Source organism: Moschus berezovskii, chromosome 17, assembly GCF_049115385.1.
Source record: "Moschus berezovskii isolate FMDL1 chromosome 17, NW_MosBer_1.0, whole genome shotgun sequence".
NCBI lineage: Eukaryota > Metazoa > Chordata > Mammalia > Artiodactyla > Moschidae > Moschus > Moschus berezovskii.
In genome coordinates, this window is record NC_142476.1 from 23605100 (window position 1) to 23629011 (window position 23912).

Consider the following 23912-nt stretch of genomic DNA (forward strand, 5'->3'; position numbering starts at 1 on the left):
ATATCCAATTTTCCCAGCACCATTTGTTGAAGAGACTATATTTTCCCTGTTTGTGGTCTTGATACTCTTATGGAAGATCATTTGACCATGTACTTGCTGTGCTGTGCTTAGTCGCTCAGTTCAGTTCAGTTCAGTTCAGTCACTCAGTCGTGTCCGACTCTTTGCGACCCCATGAATCACAGCACGACAGGCCTCCCTGTCCATCACCAACTCCCGGAGTTCACTCAAACTCATGTCCATCGAGTCGGTGATGCCATCCAGCCATCTCATTCTCTGTCGTCCCCGTCTCCTCCCACCCCCAATCCCTCCCAGCATCAGAGTCTTTTCCAGTGAGTCAACTCGTCACATGAGGTGGCCAAAGTATTGCAGTTTCAGCTTTAGCATCAGTCTTCCAATGAACACCGAGGATCGAACTCCTTTAGAATGGACTGGTTGGATCTCCTTGCAGTCCAAGGGACTCTCAAGAGTCTTCTCCAGCACCACAGTTCAAAAGCATCAATTCTTCGGTGATCAGCTTTCTTCACAGTTCAACTTTCACATCCATACATGACCACGGGAAAGACCATAGCCTTGACTAGACAGAGGTTGGTTGGCAAAGTAATGTCTCTGCTTTTCAATATGCTATCTAGGTTGGTCATAACTTTCCTTCCAAGGAGTAAGTGTCTTTTAATTTCCTGGCTGCAATCAGCATCTGCAGTGATTTTGGAGCCCCAAAAAATAAAGTCTGACACTATTTCCACTGTTTTTCCATCTATTTCCCATGAAGTGATGGGACCAGATGCCATGATCTTTGTTTTCTGAATGTTGAGCTTCAAGCCAACCTTTTCACTCTCCTGTTTCACTTTCAGGTCTAATTCTTTGTGAGCCCTTGGACTATAGCCCACCAGGCACCTCTGTCCATGGGGTTTCTCAAGGCAAGAATACTGGAGTGGCTTGCGATGCCCTCCTCCAAGGGATCTTCTCAACCCAGGGATTGGACCCAGGTCTCTTGCATTGCAGGCAGATTCTTTACTGTCTGAGTCATGAGGGAAGCCCAGGAATACTGGAGTGTGTAACCTAACACTTCTCCAGGGGATCTTTCCAACCCAGTAATCGAACCAGAGTCTCCTGCTTTGCAGGTGCATTCTTTACCAACTGAGCTACCAGGGAAGCCCTTGACCATGTATGTGTGGATTTATTTCTGGGCTCTCTCTTCTGTTCTTTTGTCTATATGTCTGTCTGTATGCCAATACTGTTTTGATTAAGTAGCTTTGTAATATATTTTGAAGTTAGGAAATGTGGGGCCTCCAGCTTTGTTCTTTCTCAAAATTGCTTTGGATATGTGAGGTTCTTTTTAGTTCCATGTGAATTTTAGATTTTTTTAAAAAAAATTCTGCAAAATGTAACATTCTGAGTTCAATAGGATTGCATTGACTCTGCATATAATTTTGCATAGTGTGGACATTTTAATGATATTAAGTCTTCCAATATATGAATACAGGGGTGTATTTCCATTTTATTTCTATTTTCTTTAATTTCTTTCAGAAAATTTTGTAATTTTCATTATACAAGTCATTCATCTGCTTGGATAAGTTTATTTCTAAATATGTATCCATTTTGATGCTATTACGAATAAGAATGGGTTCTTTTTTTGTGCATTAACATTTTTGTAGTTATAGTTATTTTTTATACTCTTGTATTTTGACTTCTATATCAGAATTAAAATAGTTTATACACCACCTTAACAGTTCAACAGTATTCTATATTTGTTTATCTGTTTATCTTTAATAATGAAGTCTATGCTTTTATGTGCTGTCTTGTTGATCTCTAGCATCCTTTCACTTCAACTTGAAGGATTCCCTTGATATATCTTATAAAGGAGCCTGGGTGATAATGAACTCCATCAACTTTTGTATATCTGGCAAGGTTTTTATTTATTTTTCATTTTTGAAGGACAGTTTTATCAGATGTAGTATACCTGGGTGGCATTTTTTTTCTTTCAGCACTTTGAATAAATATTTCTGTCCTGCAGGTTTTCTGCCGAGAAATCTGCTTAGAGCCTTAAGAGCGCTAAGCAGATTTCTTAAGTGGGCTCCTTTGTATGTCATATGTTACTTTTGCTGTTTTCAAAATTCTCTCTTTGACTTTCAACAATTTGATTATATGTGTCTTGTGGGGACTTCTTTGGATTCATCCTGTTTGGAATCTCTTGGGCTTCTTGAATTTTTTATTTTCTTCTTCAGAATTGGGATGTTTTGGATCATTGTTTTACTCCAATAAACCCTGCTTCTTTTTTTCTTTTACTTCTGGGTCTTTGGATGTATATCGATCTACTTGACGGTGATCTCTGAATCCCTTAGGTTCTCTTTGCTCTCTTCTTTATTTGACCATGCTGCTCAGCTTATGGGATCTTAGTTTCCTGACCAGGGACTGAACCCAGGACCTGGAAGTGAAAACACTGTATAATAACCACTGGTCCACCAAGGAATTCTCGCCCTAGTCTCACTGTTCATTCTTTTTCTTTTTGTTCCTCTGACTGGATAATTGTAAATATCTTGTCTTTAAGTTCCCTGAACCTTTTTTTTTCTTTTTTCCCTGCTTGGTTGGGTCTCTTGTTGAATGCTTCTAGAAAATTCTCCATTCAGTTATTCTATTCTTCAGATCCCAAATTCCTGCTTGTTTCTTTTTTATACTTAATTTTTTCCATTCTCATTTTGTCCATGCATTGTTTTCTGAAGCTCGCTGATCATCTTTATGATAGGTATTTTGTATTCCTTCAGGTAATTCATATATCTTTGTTTCTTCAGTATTTGCTTCTGTAGGCTTGTGTTGTTTTTTTGATTGACCCATGCTTCCCTGTTTCTTAGTGTGTGGTGTAACTTGGTGTTGTGATGTACACATTTGAAAAAACAGCCACCTCTCTCAGTTTTTACAGACTGATCATGTACAGGGAAAGACTTTCATCAGTCTGCCCAGAATGAGATTTAGTGGGCCTCTCAAACCTTTTATGTGACTATGTATGTGTGTTAGTTGCTCAGTTGTGTCTGACTCTTTATGATCCCGTGAACTGTAGCCCAGCAGTCTCTTCTGTCCATGGAATTCTCCAGGAAAGAATACTAGAGTGGGTAGTATTCCCTTCTCCAGAGGATATTCCTGACCCAGGGATTGAACACAGGTCTCTTGCACTGCAGACAGATTCTTTACCATGGGAGCCACCATGATCCTGACAGAGAGATCGTTAAGATGTAACTGTCTGCTGTACCATGGGTCCTTTGGGGCAGAAGCAAGCTTCAGTCTACTTAGCGCTTTGGTTCTCAGCATCTGCTAGGCATCTAGAGTGTATGGAGTCCTGTAAGTGCTCTAAGATAGGCAAGACTGAAACCTGTCCTATGGGTGGTACCCCCAAAACCCAGGACATTAGATGTGTGTTCCAATTTCTTTCCTCTCTAAGGAAGAAGCCAGAATCTGAGTTTTCTCCCAGTTGCACCACACTGAACTGCAAGGTCGGGGGGAGTTGTGCCAGGATTTTTTCTACCAGCTTTGATGCAGGTGATTTCATGCTCATTTGAAGTTTAGGAACTTCTTAACTGATTTCTGGATTTCTTGCTAAGGGAACTGGTCTGTGCATTGTTGAATTAATATGTCTTTCTGGGGAGGTGAGGTGGGGTTGGAGAATCTTGGGATTTCTTTTTTACCATCTTGCCGATATTACCCAACTTAAGGACACGAACGTTAAAGCCTTGAATAACTCAGTAAGATTTTTGTAGTTATCTTAATAGAAGTAATAAATAAGTAAACCAATAAATATATAATCCCACAATTCTAAGTGTTTTGAGAAAGTAATATAGTTTGTGTGATACAGAGTCACTGTGAAGTGAAAGTCATGTCTTACTCTTTGTGCCCCCTTGAACTATATAGTCCATGGAATTCTCCAGGCCAGAATACTGGAGTGAGTACCCTTTCCCTCACTGCCTTGGCTAATTAAATCAGCAGATCAGGGAACTCAGATATTTTAGCATGGATCTCAAAGGTAATAAATAGATAGCATATTAAAAAGCAGAGATATTACTTTGCCAACAAAGGTCTGTCTAGTCAAGGCTATGGTTTTTCCAGTGGTCATTTATGGGTGTGAGAGTTGGACTGTGAAGAAAGCTAGCGCCAAAGAATTGATGCTTTTGAAGTGTGGTGTTGGAGAAGACTGTTGAGAGTCCCTTGGACTGCAAGGAGATCCAACCAGTCCATCCTAAAGGAGATCAGTCCTGGGTATCCATTGGAAGGACTGATGCTAAAGCTGAAACTCCAATACTTTGGCCACCTGATGCAAAGAGTTGACTCACTGGAAAATACTCTGATGCTGGGAGGGATTGGGGGCAGGAGGAGAAGGGGACGACAGAGGATGAGATGGCTGGATGGTATCACCGACTCGATGGATATGAGTTTGAGTGAACTTCGGGAGTTGGTGATGGACAGGGACGCCTGGCGTGCTGCTCATGGGGTCGCGGAGAGTTGGACACGACTGAGCGACTGAACTGAACTGAGACATGTGAATAACCAGGGTTAGGCATTCCAGGTAGAGAGAACAAAAGCAAAGGCCCAGAGATAGGCACATTCTTGGCAGAAGGGCCATGTGGCTAGAGGGGATGAATGAAGGGGAAATAAATATTTAAAAAGGTTAGAGGAGTAACAGGAGTTCAAATCCTATTTGTTGTTGTTCAAGTCGTTAAGTCATGTCTGGCACTTTGATACCCCATGGAATGTAGCTTGCAGGCTCCTTTGTCCTCCACTATCTCCCCGAGTTTGTCCCTTGGGTCAGTGGTGCTAACCATCTCATCCTCTGCCACCTTCTTCTCTTTTTGCCTTCATTCTTTCCCAGCATCAGGGTCTTTTCCAATAAGTTGACTCTTCACATCAGGCGGCCAAAGTATTGGAGCTTCAACCAGCTTCAGTCCTTCCAATGAGTATTCAGGATTGATTTCCTTCAGGATTGACTGGTTTAATCTCCTTGTAGTCCAAGGGACTCTCAAGAGTTCTAGCACCACAACTTGAAAGCATGAATCTTCAGTACTCAGCATTTTTTATGGACCAGCTCTTATATTCATGCATGACTACTGGAAAAACTATAGCTTTGACTATAGTATCTTTGTTGGCAAAGTGATGTCTTTGCTTTTTTTTAATTTAGTAAAGATATTTTGATGTAAGACTAGTTAATTTTTCTCAGGATTCTTTTTAAATTTATTTTTTTATTGAAGGATCATTGCTTTACAGAATTTTTTGTTTTATGTCAAACCTCAGAGATGTCTCCACTTTTTAATGTGTTGTATAGGTTTATCTTAGCTTTCCCTCCAAGGAGTAAGTGTCTTTTAACTTCATGGCTGCAATCATTGTCTGCTGTGATTTTGGAGCCTAAGAAATGAAAATCTGTCACTGCTTCCAATTTTTCCTCTTTTATTTGCCATGATGTGATGGGATCAGATATCATCATCTTAGTTTTTTTTAATGTTGAGTTTCAAGTCAGCTTTTTCACTCTCCTCTTTCATCAAGAGGCTCTTTAGTTCTTCTTTGCTTTCTGACACTAAAGTGGTATCACCTGCATATCTGAGATTGTTGATATTTTCCCCTCAATTTCAGCTTGTGATTCATGCTGCTGCTGCTAAGTCGCTTCAGTCGTGTCCGATTCTGTGCGACCCCATAGACGGCAGCCCACCAAGCTCCCCTCGTCCCTGGGATTCTCCAGGCAAGAACACTGGAGTGGGTTGCCATTTCCTTCTCCAATGCATGAAAGTGAGAAGTGAAAGTGAAGTCGCTCAGTCGTGTCCGACTCCTAGCGACCCCACGGACTGCAGCCCACCAGGCTCCTCCGTCCATGGGATTTTCCAGGCAAGAGTACTGGAGTGGGGTGCCATTGCCTTCTCTGTTGTGATTCATAGGGCCTTGTAAATTGGTATGTGGGATCCTAGATTTTGCTCAGAGTGACTTGCAGGACCATGAACAGACTTGGGACAAAGCAGGGACATGATCTGACTTATAGCTTAAAGGCATCACTGTGGTGGCCCTGTAAGGGGTAGAATGTAGTGGATGAAGTTGGAAATCCACTGCAAGAGCCCAGGGGGGGATAGTGGTGGCCTGGATGAGCAGGGAAGCAGATGAAATTTCACATTGGGATCTTTTGAGTGTAAAGCTAGCAGATTTTGATGTGAGGTGTAAGAGAAAGGAGTCAAGAATGATTCATAGGTTTTGGACCTAAAAAACTGGAAAAATAGAGTTGCCAACTGTTGAGATGGAAAAATTCATATGGAGCAGGTTCAGGAAGTAGCTTAGAAGTTCTGCTTGGCATGTGGTTGGCTTAAGTTGCCTTTCAGACATCCATGCAGGGAATGGTCCAGGATGAAGAATACCTCTGGGAGCTGTCATCGTATTGATGATATTGAAAGCCTTGAGTTTAAATGAAATCACTTAGGAGTGTGTGAATGGATAGAGAACAGAATTGTGGGCTCAAAGGTGAGGGGGATGAGACAGAAGTCAGGGAGATTTGAGGAAGGCTAGACTGTGTTCTGTGAGCCAGACATGTTGCCAGGTGGGAGAGATTAGCTGTGCCAAGTGCTACTGCAAAGTCTTACTCTCTTTTCCATGACCTGTAATATGTGACTAGAACTCTTATCAGCTCATGTTCGTGATTTTATGTGTACTTAGAAATCAGTAAGCACAACCTTTGCCACAAATAATCCTTGAGCAGTCAATATTACTCCAGACATACAGGCCATGTGTGACACAAAGATACAAGTCAAGGCCTAATGAGCCTTTGGGGTATATTATACACAGGTAGACAAAATAAACAAGATGTTCACCCGACTTCAAACTTATAAATGGGACTATTACTTTAAAAAAATTCATTTATAAATGTAATTCCTACTTGGAACTTTCAAAGTATTATCACATAGAAATAATACTATAAATAATAGTCACCTCTAAAGCTAGGTACCCAAAGTTATGCTGCTGCTGCTGTTGCTAAGTCGCTTCAGTCGTGTCTGACTCTGTGCGACCCCATAGACAGCAGCCCACCAGGCTACCCTGTCCCTAGGATTCTCCAGGCAAGAACACTGGAGTGGGTTGCCATTTCCTTCTCCAGTGCATGAAGGAGAAAAGGGAAAGTGAAGTTGCTCAGTCATGTCCGACTCTTAGCAACCCCATGGACTGTAGCCCACCAGACTCCTCCATCCATGGGATTTTCCAGGCAAGAGTACTGGAGTAGGGTGCCATCGCCTTCTTGGACCCAAAGCTATAATACAGCTAAACTGTAACACCGAGACCAGTGACTGATTTTTCTGGTTATTTTATTATTTGTTTACTTACCTTGAAACTCGTGATCCATTTAGTCTCTCTATACCTCTGCTTTTGCGGAAGATACATTTGAGACATCTAATTCCTGTCAAATGGTACCATTACCGATAGTGGTCACAGGGTTATTTTTATGAGATGATGAAGCAGCTTAGGTCTTGCTCTGCTGTCTCCCAATAGTTACTTAAGGAGAGAGAGCTGTCTGGAGCACACACAATAGTTGCACAGAGCAGGGACTAAAAATGAAAAGAGTTAGTAAGTGTTGCTTTGCTGTGACTTTTCATTCCTCTCTCTTTCTGCCCAGTTTAAACATAGTCTATCCTGCCCATCCCACTAGCATAAACACATTCTTGTTTTGAAGGAGTTTGGGGAGCAGGAGAAGTGAAGCTCACAAAGTATGTTTAGCCCATCTTGGTACCTCTCTGGGCACTAGATCCAGTCTCCAGCACAGACCGCCCCAGTAACGGCATCTTCATATTCTGGGCCTCTGAGCAGAGGGGACCCTCTAGTCTCGTGCTTATCACATGGATTTTAGGGCATCTTCCCTTTCTAGGTCCCTGGGCCGGGAAGATTTCCCTGGAGAAGGAAATGGTAACTCATTCCAGTACTCTGGCCTGGAAAATCCCATGGACAGAGGAACCTGGTGGACTGCAGTCCATGGGGTCACAGAAGAGTCAGACAGAATTTAGCAACTAAACAACAACAGCAACCCTTTCCTAGGTTGCTGTGCTCCAAAATGGCCTTGGGATTGGTATCCTTGTGTGAATGAAGTTGAGCAATACTGCATATGTGAGTGACTGACATAAAAAACAGGAGGAGAGAATGCCAGGCTCGTTTTCGGCGGATAGGTGGTTTGACAGCTCAGTCAGGCTGAGAGTTGCCCGAGGGAAGAGTTTAATTGCATTTTTGTGCAGTAACTACTGGACAGGTGTCAAAGGGTAGCTCCATCATTCCACTTGGCTTGAGAAAATATGAGAAATTCTATCAGGTTCCTATTTTCGACAAAATCGGTTTCCACCAATTCACATTTGCTGTAACTGGTGAGTGTATGAGTGTGTGATTGAGAAAGATGGGAGAGATTTTGAGAAAAGCTAAGAAGCTAAGACAGAGTAAGTATGAATCACTACATTTGGGGAAGTTATTCATATATTATTTTTCCTGACTTAATTTTGTGACATTAAGAGCCCAGAAATATTAATATATTAAGCAGTTTTGCAAAACTTCCTATTCTCTGCATAATGTTAGCAAGTCATTGGTAAATTTACTCTGTGATGTGTTAAGAACTTTTGCCTGGATCTTGAAAGCATAGACGTTTCTTGTAGGCTTATTAATGGCAATGAGTCAGTTCAGTTGAACTGAGAAATACATAAACTTTGTGGTGCCTGAAACAGAGGGACTGTTTATCAGAATATTATTGGAATGTTCTAGTATTATGATATTTTGCCTTTACAGATGACTATTTTTTGGTGTTTGAATTTTGGTTTACTTTTACACAAACTGGGTTAACTACTTACTTTGTTGGCTGTGCAGGTGTATATAGACCTTGAGATTTTCAATCCTTGTCATGTTTTACTTACGTATTCAGGAATTGCAGGAAAAAATCATTTGTTTTTAAAATATATTATGAAAAAGAGATTGCCTTTCTGTGAAAACATGAATAGCTTCCCTAACTATTTCCCTTGGGATCAATTTTATGTAGGTGTTAAGCACTTTTCTGTTTAAACTGGTATCTATTGTGGAAATACATGCTTAAGTGTGATGGAAAATCAAATAAGTGGAAGCCTGTGACATTCTGTGGAAAAGGCCAACAGAATCTCCAAATCTGGGAATTCTATGGATGTGTGTAATTGACGGAGTAAACTGCCTTTGTTCCATTTTGGACTATTTTTTTTTCTCATCAGTTTGGAACTTCAGGCTTTAAAAACAGAGCATGAATAAGTGCTGGTTGGTGGTGTGCCTTGGGCAAACTGGTGTAAAAATATTACCTAGTGCTATGTTTCCTTGATCTCACTCTTCCACCTACTCACATCCTATTTTAAGGGTAACCTCTTTCAAAAGAACTTCCTAGACAGAGTGTGATGATAACTTGTATTAAGTTCCTATCTTATTCTTCTAGACCTGTCTTTTTGTTAACTGAACAGCCTTTATCTTTTTCTTTTCTACTTGTTCTTTTGTTTCTTTCTGCCTTCTTGCTCTGTCTCCTTCTCTCCAAATTTTCCTACTGCCCCCCTCCCCGGATTTATGCTGAGATGAGGTGGAAAGGGACAGATAGACAGAGATTAATATTCTGATAGAATATTAATGGACCATAATATGGAATGTAGGAAAGTTCATGGAAAAATGCGCAGCTGGGGAAATGCAGGTTTCAGTCTGCTTGCTTGTACATGTATTGTTTTTGGCTCTTTCAGAGTTACAAGGACTCAGATCTTGGCCATGTTTTATTGTTTCTACATCACAGTGTCATTTCATGCAGGATTAAAAGAATAACAGATTTCAGTGTTTCCAGTTTGATCCTTGTCTGATGTATAAATCATCTCTATAATAATCTTTCAAATGGTCACCTGAACTTGGATTCTGTTATACCAATTCATTTAATGATAGAAGAGAAGTATGTAGCTACTCAGTGAGATTTTGATGACTTCAAAATGCCTTGGAATATGCTTATATTAGATAAAAACTTGAAAGCACATTAATTATGACAATTATTAAAACCAAGAATTGAATATAAGCGTGTTGTGAATAAAACGTTTTCAGGGACAGTGAGTGAACATTTTAATTCTTATTTTTCCAAATGTTCAATATTGTATATACACACATGTATATATATCTATAACTTGTATGATTTGAAAACAGCTTCCAGAGTGGATAAAACAGGGAAGGCGACCCTCATACCCTGTGATGTGCCTCTTGCTTCTGGCCCTGTTGATAACATCACCTCCACCTTTCTGCTGCTTCCTACTTTGCACTTTAAGCTTTTGTTTCTACTAATAGGAAATAAATTTACACTTACAAAAGAATGAGAAAAAATCTGTACACTTCATTAGTCTGTATAAAAATAGCTTTGACATGCAATGGCATAATCCTTAAATAGAAAGAAAGTCTTGGGAAGGTAAGTGAGATGTTTACTTTTAGAGGTGCTTTCTAAAATCTGGTATGTGGAAATTGCTTTCTGTAGGTAATAGTATCCTTTCTAAGCATTAAGAATTAAGCTTTTTGCATTTTTTACAGAAAGGACTCTTCTTTACAAGAAATTTCTAATTAATGTGTGGTTAAACTTAGGTCATACATTGTGTGGAAACACATTCTAAGGGCTTTGAAAGCCTTTTTAAGATAATAGGAAATGTGTTTTGACTCAAATTGTGTCCAACAAAGACAAAAGATTAAAAACATTACTGCATATTACCTTTCTGACTTAAAAGATGTACTCTGGGGAGACCTTGAAAACTTCCTCCTTTACCAGACTCTAAATATAGAATGATGTAATCACCTGTGTTCTTTATGAACTATGCACGTGTTCTACTCCATCTTTTTTCTGCATATAAAATCAGAAATATATCTTTTAAAAATAAAAATATTGATGTTAGATTTAGAAATCTGACCTTTGCCAATACTTAAAACAGTTCATTTAATTGTGAAATATAATTTTGGGATTTATCTTTCTTTTTTGAGTTTATGTAGGTGCCTCTAATTTTCCTAGACAGAAAAAAAAAGGAAAAAAAAGTCATCTTTATGTAACTATAGAATCTTTCTCATCTTGACTGATTTTTGTTAGGAAATAAGTTACATAATGTGTTTGAGGTTCATTTATCAAACCAGAGGTTAGAATGTACAGTAGTATGAAATATTTGATGTCAAAAGATGAATATACACACTTACTGATAGCAAATTTTATCATCTTAAATAGCAGATAATATCACCTGATTTCTAAGATGTGTGCAAAAGTTGGACATAACGTGAATTTCCAGTAAGGATGCAATGGTTAGTCCATATTTTCTTAGAATAGCATTCTCAACCATATAGAATTCTTCTTAAGCTAACACATACATATCCTTAACAGTAGGACTGTACTCAAGACCATACTAGATTAATTTGCTGTTAACAGTTTCCTGCTTATTAGAGTTAGCTTTAATTCTGCAGTATGATGGCTCAGTGGGTAAAGAAACTGCCTGCAGTGCAGGAGACTCAGGAAACGTGAGTTTGATCGCTGGGTCAGGATGATCCCATGGAGAAGGACATGGCAACCCACTCCAGTATTCTTGCCTGGGAAATCCCATGGACAGAGGAGCCTGGGGAGCTACAGTCCAAAGGGTGGCAAAGAGTTGGACATGACTTAGCAACTGAACACTCAACACAAGTGTTAGGCTCAATGAAATTTATCATGTTATAAACTCTTAGTGAAAACATATATACCATTCTGTTGTCTGCTATTATGAAATTGTCATTTGATAGATCAAAAAGTGCTTGGATATTGGCCATTTGGCATAGTTCAATCAGTATTATCATTAGCTGAGAGTTACTGCTGAGATGTTTTTGTGGAGCTGTGTGCTAATACCATATGGTTTTCAGAAAGTGGTTTGATTCCTTGTTGGATTGTCAACTATCTCAATTGACATTCTGACAGAAATGTCTCATACAAGGAAGCCTGTGGCACTGTTTAACTTCCCAGAAGACCAAGAAAGGACCCAAGTTGAAGAAGATGAATTTGGTTTCTGGGGATTTTTCCAGTGGTACAAAGGATATCATGGGTTGCCTTTGTATGTAAATTTGCAATGAAACCCTAGAATGTTACTTCTTGGTTGAACCTGATTTAGTTTGTAGAATGGCCCGGGAAGCAGCCCCGGTGATTAAGACTACAACCTATCATTGACATTAGAATAGAAGCTTCTTATGTAACAGTTGTCTGTAAATAACATTTAAGACAGATATGTATGGCTAATAAAGATTTTCCAAAAAGAACCTAGGAAATGGGTAAACAAATATTATTACTCATTGATTCAAAAATGCCGATTGAGGTTACCTAGGATCTCCCAGTGTTGCATCTGAATACTGAGTCTGTTTAAGAGTAAAGGCCATTTTCAGATACTCTCTTTTTCTATCTGGGGCTTCCCTGATAGCTCAGTTGGTAAAGAATTCGCCTGCAATGCAGGAGACCCCGGTTTAATTCCTGGGTCGGGAAGATCCTCTGGAGTAGGGATAGGCTACCCACTCCAGTATTCTTGGGCTTCCCTTGTGGCTCAGCTGGTAAAGAATCTGCCTGCAATGCGGGAGACCTGGGTTCGATCCCTGGGTTGGGAAGATCCCCTGGAGAAGGGAAAGGCTACCCCACTCCGGTATTCTCCTGGAGAATTCCATGGACTGAATAGTCCATGGGGTGGCAAAGAGTTGGACACGACTGAGTGACTTTCACTTTCAGTTTCTGGTTCCAAAGCAGCTCACATCATCTGTTATTAGGTAATCATGATATACTGGTACATAGCCAGAAGGTTAAGGATAAGCATAAGGATCCTGTCACCTTTGGCAAAAGTTCTCAAGCATCGTTGCATATTATTATTGATGGATGATGATTGTGTTCTGTAGCGTAACAATAAATAGCAATGATACCTACATAATATCTCCCCACAAAGTCATTTGGCAATGAGAGCATAATTATTTTGCTTTCCTCATTATGCATCTTCAAGTCTTTCAAAATAGTCTTGTTTACGTGGTTGAAGTGGTCAGACCTGTGTGAAGTGGTCAGATGTGTGATTTGACTTCTTTCCTAAAGAAGAGCCTCCTCAGGACGAAATTAGTTCCCCCAGAAGGATATAGTGACCAAAAAGATATAAAATTGTGTCTTACAGAAATTTGGCAAGAGAGTGTTTGTTCCTCTTTGAGGAACTTTGTAATTATACAGACGTCGGTATAACTCTAGTTGGATTTAGCTATTATATCAGTTTAGTAGAAATAACGTCCTTTTTCAGAGGAGAAAATGTGAGATCAGTCTTAAATATCCAGTTAAAAGAAGTTGTCACTGAACCAGTTACATGTACATCATTGTGCATGTGTGCTCCGTTGTTTCAGTCATGTCTGACTCTTTGTAACTCTATGGACTGTAGCCTGCCAGGCTCCTCTGTTTGTGGGATTTTCCAGGCAAGAATACTGGAGTGGGTTGCCATGCCCTCCTCCAGGGGATCTTCCCAACCCAGGGATTGAATCGGCATCTCCTGCATTGCAAACGGATTCTTTACTGCTGAGGCACTGAGGAAGCCCTGTGCATCATTGTTGTAGCCCAATTAGATGCCCATGCCTTGTACCTGCAGTTTGAAATTCTTGTATCACTTCACATTTTCAGATTACTAGCGTGACCCTACTTTTAGGATTATAGGTGTAATAGCATATTTTAGTGACATCTTGATTATAATATTAACAGGGGAGGAATCTGTAGTAGGCTTTCAGAACAATCTGTATTGTTCTGGTAAACATGAACATCTGAGCATCTGAGCAAAGGAGAAAAAAACATGAAATCAGGAATTGTATTTTAAGATTCACAATATAACCTACTCTGAAAACAATGTGTTCTTCAGGCCTTCCCTGGGGTTGCTTACTTTCTAATAGCTATTCCTTAAAGCTAGTCAAATACTTTATAACACATTTGAAAATTGTTCCTAGGCATTGGACTCCCAGGAACATTTTCATGGTTGTCATTGATTGCCTTGAATTCCAAGCCTATACTAGTCTCTTGCAGAAAAGTGTGTCTTAGCATGGTTTGGTGTTAAAGCTCGATACAGTTCCAAAATGCCAGATGACATTGAGACATAAACAGTAGAATTCAAAAATGCAATATTCCCATTAGAACTCAGTGAACTTTGATTCTAAAGCCATTATTGTCATGGAAACCAAGATTTTTTTTAATAATTACTTTTAAGAGCAATTACCTTTATCAACTCTAGGAGTATAAGCCTCTCAGAACTCTGTTTCTTAAGTTCTTATTCTTGAATAGAATCATGTATGCAAGTGCCTTTCATTTCCTTTTTTTTCACTATATATATATATTTACTTTGTTAGATTTGTACAATTTTTTTGTAACTTTGTGGGTATGTGTATATATATATATATATATATATTTAATGCAGCTGCCTTTCCTTAATGCACGTTCTATGATTGTAGATGAGCTGAAAAGCAAAATTGAGTGTGAATCCGTTGAAGATTATTTTGTACTATTTCTGTTGTAGGTTTTATGTTTGGAAATCCTCTCTTAATCAATATTTCAGGTCATATGTTAGGATTAAATGCAGAGGAAACTACATTTCCTTTACCCTAACCTAAAAAATACAGCTTATTCATAAATTGTCAATATGGTTATTCACAAAAGTTGTCTTTAGTGGAAAACTGAGTTTTTATTGTTCGTGAGGTGATTGTTGCTTTAATCACATAATACGGCACATACAGGAACACTTCTTAGGAAGGCATTTGTTAAGTGCTCTGATGGCCTGAACTGACATTGAAATTACAGAGACTCTTAGGTCTGTGTCAGTGCCCTTGCCAAGGGCATCTGATATCCTTTGAATGTTGACCAAGGGACCTGGTACAAATAGAAAAAATAAATTTATAAGAATATTTCAGAGAAAGGACCTCACGGTAGACTCATTCTCACAGTGATTTGACATGTTCCTGGTTCCATCTAAAGCCTCTGTTGCAATAATCACAGCTCTGTGATAACTATTTACAACCCACACATTGCCAGAGATTACTGTCTCTAAGTCTACATGTGCTTCTTTTGGATTTAAACAATTTGTGGAACTTATTCAACTGTCTGGGTAATGCTGTGAACCTTATCGACAAGCAAAAGAATAAACTAAAATGATGATGCTGTCTATGGATGTTATATTGTCAGTTGTTGGAGGACTTAGCTGGCTTCGAGTGAATAAAATAATTAATTTTACTTAATTAAGTGGAATCTACAGACATGTCTTATCTTTTCTCAATTATTTAACCCATGTTTTTACTTCTCGATTGTTTCCCCATTGCCTAGCACCATAAACAATTGGTAAATATTTTTGAATAAATGAATATGTTGAAGATATACTTTTTAATTAAAGTACAGTTAACATACAATATTATATTCATTTCAGTTGTAAATCACAATGATTCAACATTTAAATGTATTACAGAATAGTCATCCTGATAAATCTAGTAACCTTCTGTTCGAGTATTACTGACTATATTCCTTTTGCTATTTATTATATCCTTGTGACATTTATCTGATAAGGAAGTTTTTGCTATATATTACACCCTGGTGACTTATTTATTTTATAAGGAAGTTTGTATTCTTAGTCCCCTTCATTTTTTTCACTCAGCTCCCTGCCCTTCCCCCTCTAACAACAACTAGTTTGTCCTTTGTATCTATGCTTTTATGTTTTGCTGTGTTTATGTTTTAGATTTCATTTATAAGTGAAATCATATGGTATTTTTCTTTCTTTCTGACTAATTTCACTTAGCATAATACCCTCTAGGTACCTTCATGGCAAGATTTCACTTTTTTATGGCTGAGTAATATTCCATTGTACATGTATCCGTTTGTCTATTGATGGGCCCTTTGGTTGCTTCCATATCTTGACTATTGTAAATAATGTTGAATTGAACATAGAAGTCCATGTATCTTTTTGAATTCATGTTTTTCATGTCTTTTGAATAAATACCAAGAAGTAAACTGCTGGATTCTATGGTAGTTCTCTTTTTAATTTTTTGAGGAATTGCCATATTGTTTTCCAGATTGGATGCAGAAGCATATATTAGAGTATAACTGTTTTATATTAAGCCTGGCATTTCAGAGATTTATGAAATCCTAAAACAATGCCTGTCTTCTCACTAAATCTTTGTTTTGGAAAACATAATTCTTTTTCATAAAAATGTGTTAACACTTATTGTTATTTTTATGTGAATTAATCACAACATTTGAAAGTTAGAAATTCAACCAAAAATATAAGTATCAACAGTTATAACTCACATTCCGATGTTCCTGGATGTCTGCAATATTTTTTGAGACTGTAAATCGTTTTTGAGATGAAAAATTTGAGAGTTGCTGGCTCAGAGAAGGGAAATAAATATTTGTGTTTGTGTGCATGCTCAGTCACTCAGGTGTGTCCCAACTCTTTGTGACCCCATGACTGTAGCCCGCCAGGCCCCTCTGTCCATGGGATTCCCCAGGCAAGAATACTGGAGTGGGTTGCCATGTCCTTCTCTGGGGATCTTCCCGACAAAGGGATTGGACCCAAGTCTCCTGCATTGGGAGGCAGTTTCTTTACTGCTGAACCACCTGGGAAGCCTATATTTGTGTGTACAATAGCAATAACCAATTGTAATTTAAAATATAAAAAAAGTAAAATATCTAAAAATAGCCTTACAAGTCTATGTGAAGTATAATAAAAAACACTCTATTTCAGAATATGAAAGGAGATTCAGTAATTGAAGATGCACACCATGTTGTTTGATGGGAAGTTTCACTATCATAGTGGCATTCATTTTCCTTACTTAATTTATAGATTACACATATATCTAAACAACAAAACTATTTTAAACCTGTGAAAATGAAAATTTCTATAAAATTTAACTAAATAATTCTGAAGTTTATGTGAGAATAATAGGTTAGTAGCTGCAAAAAGTATTTTTCAAAGAAGGGTTATCAGGGAGACCTGCTTATCTGATATTATATTTATAGTAGAGAGTCAGATAAAGAAAATCAGTGATCTCAAAACTAGCTTCATTGTGTGCTATGCATATATGTGTACATATGTATATTCATGTGCATTTAGTATATGTTAAAGGAAACATTAGCACACAGCTTCGCTCACAATAAAGGACACATAACTGTAAACAATTCCTATCAGTTTGGTTAAGATAGATTATTAATATTAGAGGTAAATTGCATTTGTAAATTGCTGTGGGGGCAATTATAAATTGTAACTGCCTTCTTGGATAGCTACTTGCTACTATACATCAAGTGCTTTAAAATATTCATAATCTTCAATGTGGCAAATTTATTTCTAGTAATCTCTTCCACAAAAATATTCAGAAATGAAAAAAATATTTATACACAAATATGTTCATAACAGCAGTTTTTATAATAAGACAAATTTTAGAACAGCATGTATGTCTACATATATGGCAGTGATTAAGTAAATATGGTAATTGCAAGGAAAACCACATGTACAATAATATTAAATAAAAATAGAGAATACATTTCATATAGTGCATTAGTCTGGCTATGTAAAATGTATAACAGAATGCCTGGAGTAGACACCTTAATACATTAACTGTAGTTGTCTCTCAATTCTGGAATCGTGAATAATTTGTATTATCTTCTTTATTCCTTTCTGTATTTTCCTAAACTTTTTAAACAATGAATACATACTGTTGTTAAAGTAAATAAAAGCTTACAATTCAATTAACTGTTGAAGTTTCAACCTATAGTTTAAGACAAGTCAGACAAATGAAATTTTATATTGCATTTCACCTCGAGATTACCTGCTCTTTTACATCTGACAGTAAATTCTTTGGGTAGTACGTCCATTTTCCCAGGGTAGTTTTTGTCCATTAGCCTGTATGACCTTAAACAAGTCACTTTACCTCTCTAGGTCTTTAATTTCTTTGCCTATCAAATGAAGTTCCTTCCAATTGTGAAATCTGGAAATTACATGATAAATATTTAAAAACTATATTTCCAACAGAAAGGTCTTTTGCCACAATCTATATGTATCTCTTTCACTGGACATTTTCTCCTTCTCTTCTGTGTTTCTGTTTCTGGAGCTCCGTCTTCCCTCCCTAACATCTGATGATTGAGAAGGGATTGCAATGTCATCTTTCTGTCTGTCTCCCTGTATTGCTACTCAGGACAGCATCGAGATTCTAGTGTTCTTGTATGAATATTGTTGACTGTCATTTACAAGTCATTGGTGATGTACACTGTCATAGAATTTATAAAAATCTGTAGAGATTCTAAGAATCTCGATTTCAATGGATTGACGTAAGCTTGATGGTGAAGGGCAATTGCCTGTTCCTTGTCATCTTAGCCTGTATTGTTGGACCTTACTGATTTCATCATGAGTTTGAGCAAACTCTGGGAGATGGTGAAGGACAGGGAAGCCTGGCACACTGTAGTCCATGGGGTCGCAGTGTCAGACACGACTTAGTGATTGAACAACAACTGATTTTATACTCTATATTGTTGTACACAACCCAGGATTGGATACTTATATTTAATCATTCAAAATGACTAGCATTTTGGAAAAACTTGGTTTTTTTTTTTTGATGAAGCTATTATATACTACTTAAATTGTAGTTGGGAATCTGATATTTTTAACTCTGTGGTGCTTATTAAAATTATTGCTATATTGTTAATTCAAATAAATTGCTAACAATGGTACTGGATGACATTATGAATGCATATCAAAACACTATATGCTAAACTTTATGCACATCCATTCTCTTGATATCAAATATACTTTTCTTATAATTTAACGTATTAAATTCTTTAGTGTTAAGTTTTAATCTATAGTGTATACTTTAAATGGAAGAGTAGACCTTAGAATTGATGCTCTTTGACTAATTGGTTGTCTGGGGGGGAATATATGCTGTTTGATGCCTCCATGTGATTCATGTGTACTGATAAATTTCTTTTTAAACTTGCAGCAAATAGTGGCAGCAATAAATGCAGGGATTATACCTTTAGGAAACACCTCCAATCAAATCAGTCACTGGGATTTGGGAAGTTCCTTCTTCTTTGCTGGCACTGTTATTACAACCATAGGTAGGAGACAACTTATTTTGTTGTTTAATTTTTGTACAGCTTGTGAGTTAAAATTCATTTGTTTGAATTTTTTTACAGTTGGTCAAAATGGTCTTCTTAAGGTAGAAAACTAGAGTCTAGTAAACTGATTTTGAAAAGAGAGTTTAAAAGTTTGAACAAAGGAATGATGAAAATGAATTACTGATTCAGAATACCGAGTTGTTTAAAATCCTTCCAAAACTCGAGAGCAGTTCAGTTGAGTCCTTTGACTAATGGACAAGAACATCAAGAAATGGCTTGAAATGATGATTTTGGTAGAGGGGACAAGTAGTTTAAAAATTTCCTGCATCTTTGCTTCTTTAGTACAGAAAGAAATGATTAGTTTTGACATTCTTTTCATGAAGCTTTTATTGGTTATCACTTTCTTCAACTTATAAAATTTAACTCTGCATTTTAGCAGATTGTTCTAATGTGGTTGTCTATTATGATTGCTTCAGACCTTTTTATGCATTATGTTTTTCCAGTAACACAAATCTGTAAAAAATTAATCGTGAAATCTAAGGATTACAAAAAGAATGAAACTTTAAGCCCTTGACCTTTTATCTTTTAATTACGTTGAATGTCATAGTGTTTGAAAGTGGAACATGGTCTCTTTTTTGGGACTGACTGCATCCACTCAGCACCCCCTAGGCAGCAGAATGGGTACATGTAGGCACCTTCTCTTCTGTTATTCTTCAGTGCCCAAGAAATATTCCGAGGATAAATGCAGACCCCATAGTGAAAGCTATGTTTGCCATGCTGTGAGAGTTGGGAGGGGTTATAGCTATCTTATTTCATGGAAGGAGGTAGGTTTAAAGCATAATTTTCAACGAAGGGAAGAAAATGGACCCATCACAGTTATGCAGAAGATATGTGTGCAAAAGGAATTCTCAAGGCAATGGCAAGCCACTCCAGTACTCTTGCCTGGAGAATCCCATGGATGGAGGAGCCTCGTAGGCTGCAGTCCGTGGGGTCGCTAAGGGTTGGACACGACTGAGTGACTTCACTTCACTTTCTTACACATATGCTTATGATGAGATTTCCTCTCATGAGCCTGACCTCTGATTTGGGCACACGAATTAATTTTCTAAAGGCTTCAATTTTATTGTTTGTCATTGGTAGATTATGAAGTACCTACAGTTTTCAAATGAGTACTTCTATCAAAGTCCTGAATAAGAGAGCATGGACAGTTTATGGATGAACTCTTGCTTAAATTTTCCTTTGAGAGGAATTTGTAGTGTCCTGTCATTATGTGGATCCACTGTAATGCCTTTTTGTGCTGAATCACTCGCCAGTGAAATAAATACCTTAGCATGTTGATGTTTGCCTTTGTTAAGAGGTCAAAAAACTGTGTTTACTCTTACATTTCCATCAGCTAGGTCAAAAGTTGTGTGGCTGTGAAAATCTGGAAGAATGGCAACCTTGATTTCTAACCATAATAATAGGTTAACTATGGAGCTTAGACGGCCTGGCCATTTCTACTATGGAAATAACTGTTTACTGGGTAAACTCCTTAGAGTCTGGAAGGAAAAAAAAGCTCACAGACAGAGTGAGAATGGTTTGTTTCTGCCCAGTGAAAACTCAAAAAGTCCACGGTATAGCTCATCATGACCACCACTAAATTATTCTCCAAGAAACTTAGTCATTATACAGACTTACTGTTGCATCCTATGTTTATAAACAGTCTCATTTTTTGAATCCCAAATTCAGTAAGTTTTGCAAACATATACTTCAACACATGAAAAAAAAATAAACCGTTATTACCAGCCTTACCCCAAATTATAGCCATTAAGCACAGTAGCTGATTATTTAGGTTGTTTAGGTAGCTCCCTGACAGCCCACATCTCTTACTGTTCTACCTCAGGCTTTAATCTTAGGTTGATTAAGTCATTCTAGGTCACTGACATTTACTCTATCGTCTTCTACTCTAAGGTCAAGGCAGTCTCCTCTGACCTTAGACTAGTTTTATGGTCTAGGGCAAGATAAACGTTTGGCCTTTTTCATAAGTCTCCAGTTGACATCCAAGTCATTATTTAATAAAATTCAGTGTAATTATTGATATTGCTAGTGATAATTGACCTTTGAAGTGGTTTTTAGAAATTGAGGAAATTGTAACCTCTAGCACTAAGCCACATTGCATTAGTTGTTTAAACAATAAACTTGAGACAGTCTGGGAGAATCAGTTTCAGTGGCTTCTTGTAGGGTGCCTGATACAGGCAGTGTTTCATGGAGCTGCACTGGCTGACACTGTCCCAGATTTTTCTGCTCAGTGTAGACAATTTATCTAAGAAGTCAAAGTGACCCTTACTATTCATTACAAATATGCCCAAGAGAAGTTCAGTTATACAAAATAGAATGTTAAAATTTAAGGTCTAATTTAAGAGAATCTCTTCATGTATCTACATGCTCTTTCCAAAACCATACCCTTCCAAACCCTTTACAAGTTCCATTTCACAGTGGCACAGACTAACGTACATTATCGACTATTCTTTTTCTCTCATTCCTTACTCCCAGTTCATCAGTCAATCCTGCTGGCTATACCTTTAAAGGAGATCTAGAATTTAACTACTGCTCCACATTCAAACTGCCACCATTTTGGCCCAAGTCAGCAACATCTCAGTGCCAGCATCCCTGTATAGAGAAACTTTCAACCCAGAAATACTCTCTGGATTCCAACTAATTCAGAGCAAACACTGTTCTCCATTGCTTAGGTCGTCTAGTTCATCTAGTAAGATTCACGTTCTGGGATTTTTGTGTATTTGAGTCTTTTCTGTATCTCCCAAAGCCTGACACATAGTGGATGTTTAATAACTATTTTTGGAATAAAAAAACAGATGGAGATTCTAAATTAGATGAACTATAGCTTGTTGGAAATTACATAGTATTAAATCGATAACTTATTACACTAAATTCTTAATTCCTTAAACAGGTTACTGACATTTTTGTTCATTTATTTATTCAGTAAATAATAAAACATGATTTGTCTGCTACTGTAAAGATAAGAGGTAAATTATTCCTGCCCAAGTGGCACTCTGACCAGTCAGGGAGATCAGTTGGGAATTTGTCATTTACCATATAGCCTGCCAGGTTCTATGGCTTAAGAGCATTTAATGTAAATATACTGGGAAGATTCCCTGGAAAAAGAAATGGCATCCCATTCCAGTATTCTTGCCTGGAGAATTCCAGGGACAGAGGAGCCTGGCAGGCTACAGTCCATGGGGTCGCAAAGAGTTGGACACAACTGAATAACTAACACTTCACTTCAGATAATTAAAGGCATTAATAAAATGAGAGCTTTGTAGGCATTGAGGGTTCATGTGGGAAAGATTAGGGGTAACAGAGAGTATGATCTGTTTAGGGACTGTTGTTGAGTTGCTCGGTCGTGTCCAATTCTTTTTGAACACTATGGGCTGTAGCCCGCCAGGCTCCTTTGTCCATGGGATTTCCCAGGCAGAAATACTGGAGTGGGTTGTCATTTCCTCCTCTAGGGGAATATTCCTCACCCAGGGATCGAACCTGCACCCCCTGCATTGCAGGCAGATTCTTTACCACTGAACAACCTGGGAAGCCCGTTTAGGAATTACAGGCCATCCAAAATGGTTGTTTGTAGTTGAAGGGATTCATCTTTAGGACTGTGTAAATCAAGTCAACATAGTAGTAGCTCCTACTGAAATCTGTGCTACTTTTGCTGTTGCTGGGAGTGTAAAAGGAAATAAGAACACAGTTTTGGTTTGCAATCTAATTTTGGGATATAAAATTTATGGTTAGGAAATAATGGAATAATAACAGAAATAGGTCTTGTAGAATCAGATATTACATGGAATGATGGTTTCAGTGCTATAAGAAGAGAAAAAGGAAAGAACATGTGGGCTAGAACAGAGGAAAAGGCTTAATTAGAGAAGTTGGGTTTGAGCTATACTTTGAAGAAAATGTTTTGGTTTGGATTGGTGGAGGGAATAAAAGCCTCCTGGTCTGTGAGATAGCTAAGCAAAAATACTAAGAAAGAATGAGCCTGACTTATTTTGAAGACAGAGAAGTATTCAAGTAGACCAGAGGAATTGTTTAACCGGATAGTGGGAAATGTTATTGACTGATTCAGATGGGAAGAATACAGTTGAATATAATTTGGTTTTTGAGAAGTTTGGACCTACGTACTAAGACAGAACAAAAGAATTTTTTTTTTTTTTTTGGAAAGTGAGTTGATAGGTTAAAAGTAACCTTAGAAGATGTATCTGTCTGGAATAGAATATGTGGAGACTGACAGTGAGGGAATAGTTAAGAGGCCTTTACTGTAATCCACAGAAGAGTCAGAGTATCGACTGGGAGGATTGGAGCTGGTGTTGAGGAATGGGATTAGGACAAAAGGTTGAAATAATTAGATGCAAGAATCAACAGGCCTTGGGGAGTAATGCAATGAAGAGAGAGGTGTCAAAATGCTGACTATTGAAATGAATATTTAGGCAGCAGGTCAGTACAGTTCATAGGCAGTGCTAGTTGATGCTGTGAAGAAAAAGAAGTTTCAAAAAATGGTCAATTAAAATAAATAAATTGATTTTTTTAAATGGCCAAAATTTTATACATGCTGTTGTATCAGGAAGCTTCATTTTAGTTGTTTTCCTTCCTTCATTTTTATTTGTTGCTTTATTCTTTAATTCAGACAGACTAGAAAGACAAGGGAAGCAGGCTCCCTCCTGGAGCACTTGGCTTTGAGGAAACTCCAAATCAATCAGTGCCCTGAAAAACAAGACCATTATCAATGGTGATAAGTGCTCCATAAAAGTTCATGTGCGTGACG

At 37.9% G+C, this 23912-nt stretch overlaps 1 protein-coding gene across 4 annotated transcripts in view; it reads left to right on the forward strand.

The window, feature by feature from the left end:
• KCNK2 (potassium two pore domain channel subfamily K member 2) overlaps positions 1-23912 on the forward strand; it is a 231478-nt gene that overhangs the window by 118135 nt on the left and 89431 nt on the right. For all 4 annotated transcript variants that reach the window (XM_088845270.1, XM_088845271.1, XM_055419079.2 and 1 more), the window contains exon 3: positions 18982-19099. In XM_088845270.1, the coding sequence (XP_088701396.1) occupies positions 18982-19099 (118 nt within the window). The remainder of the gene's footprint in view (positions 1-18981; positions 19100-23912) is intronic.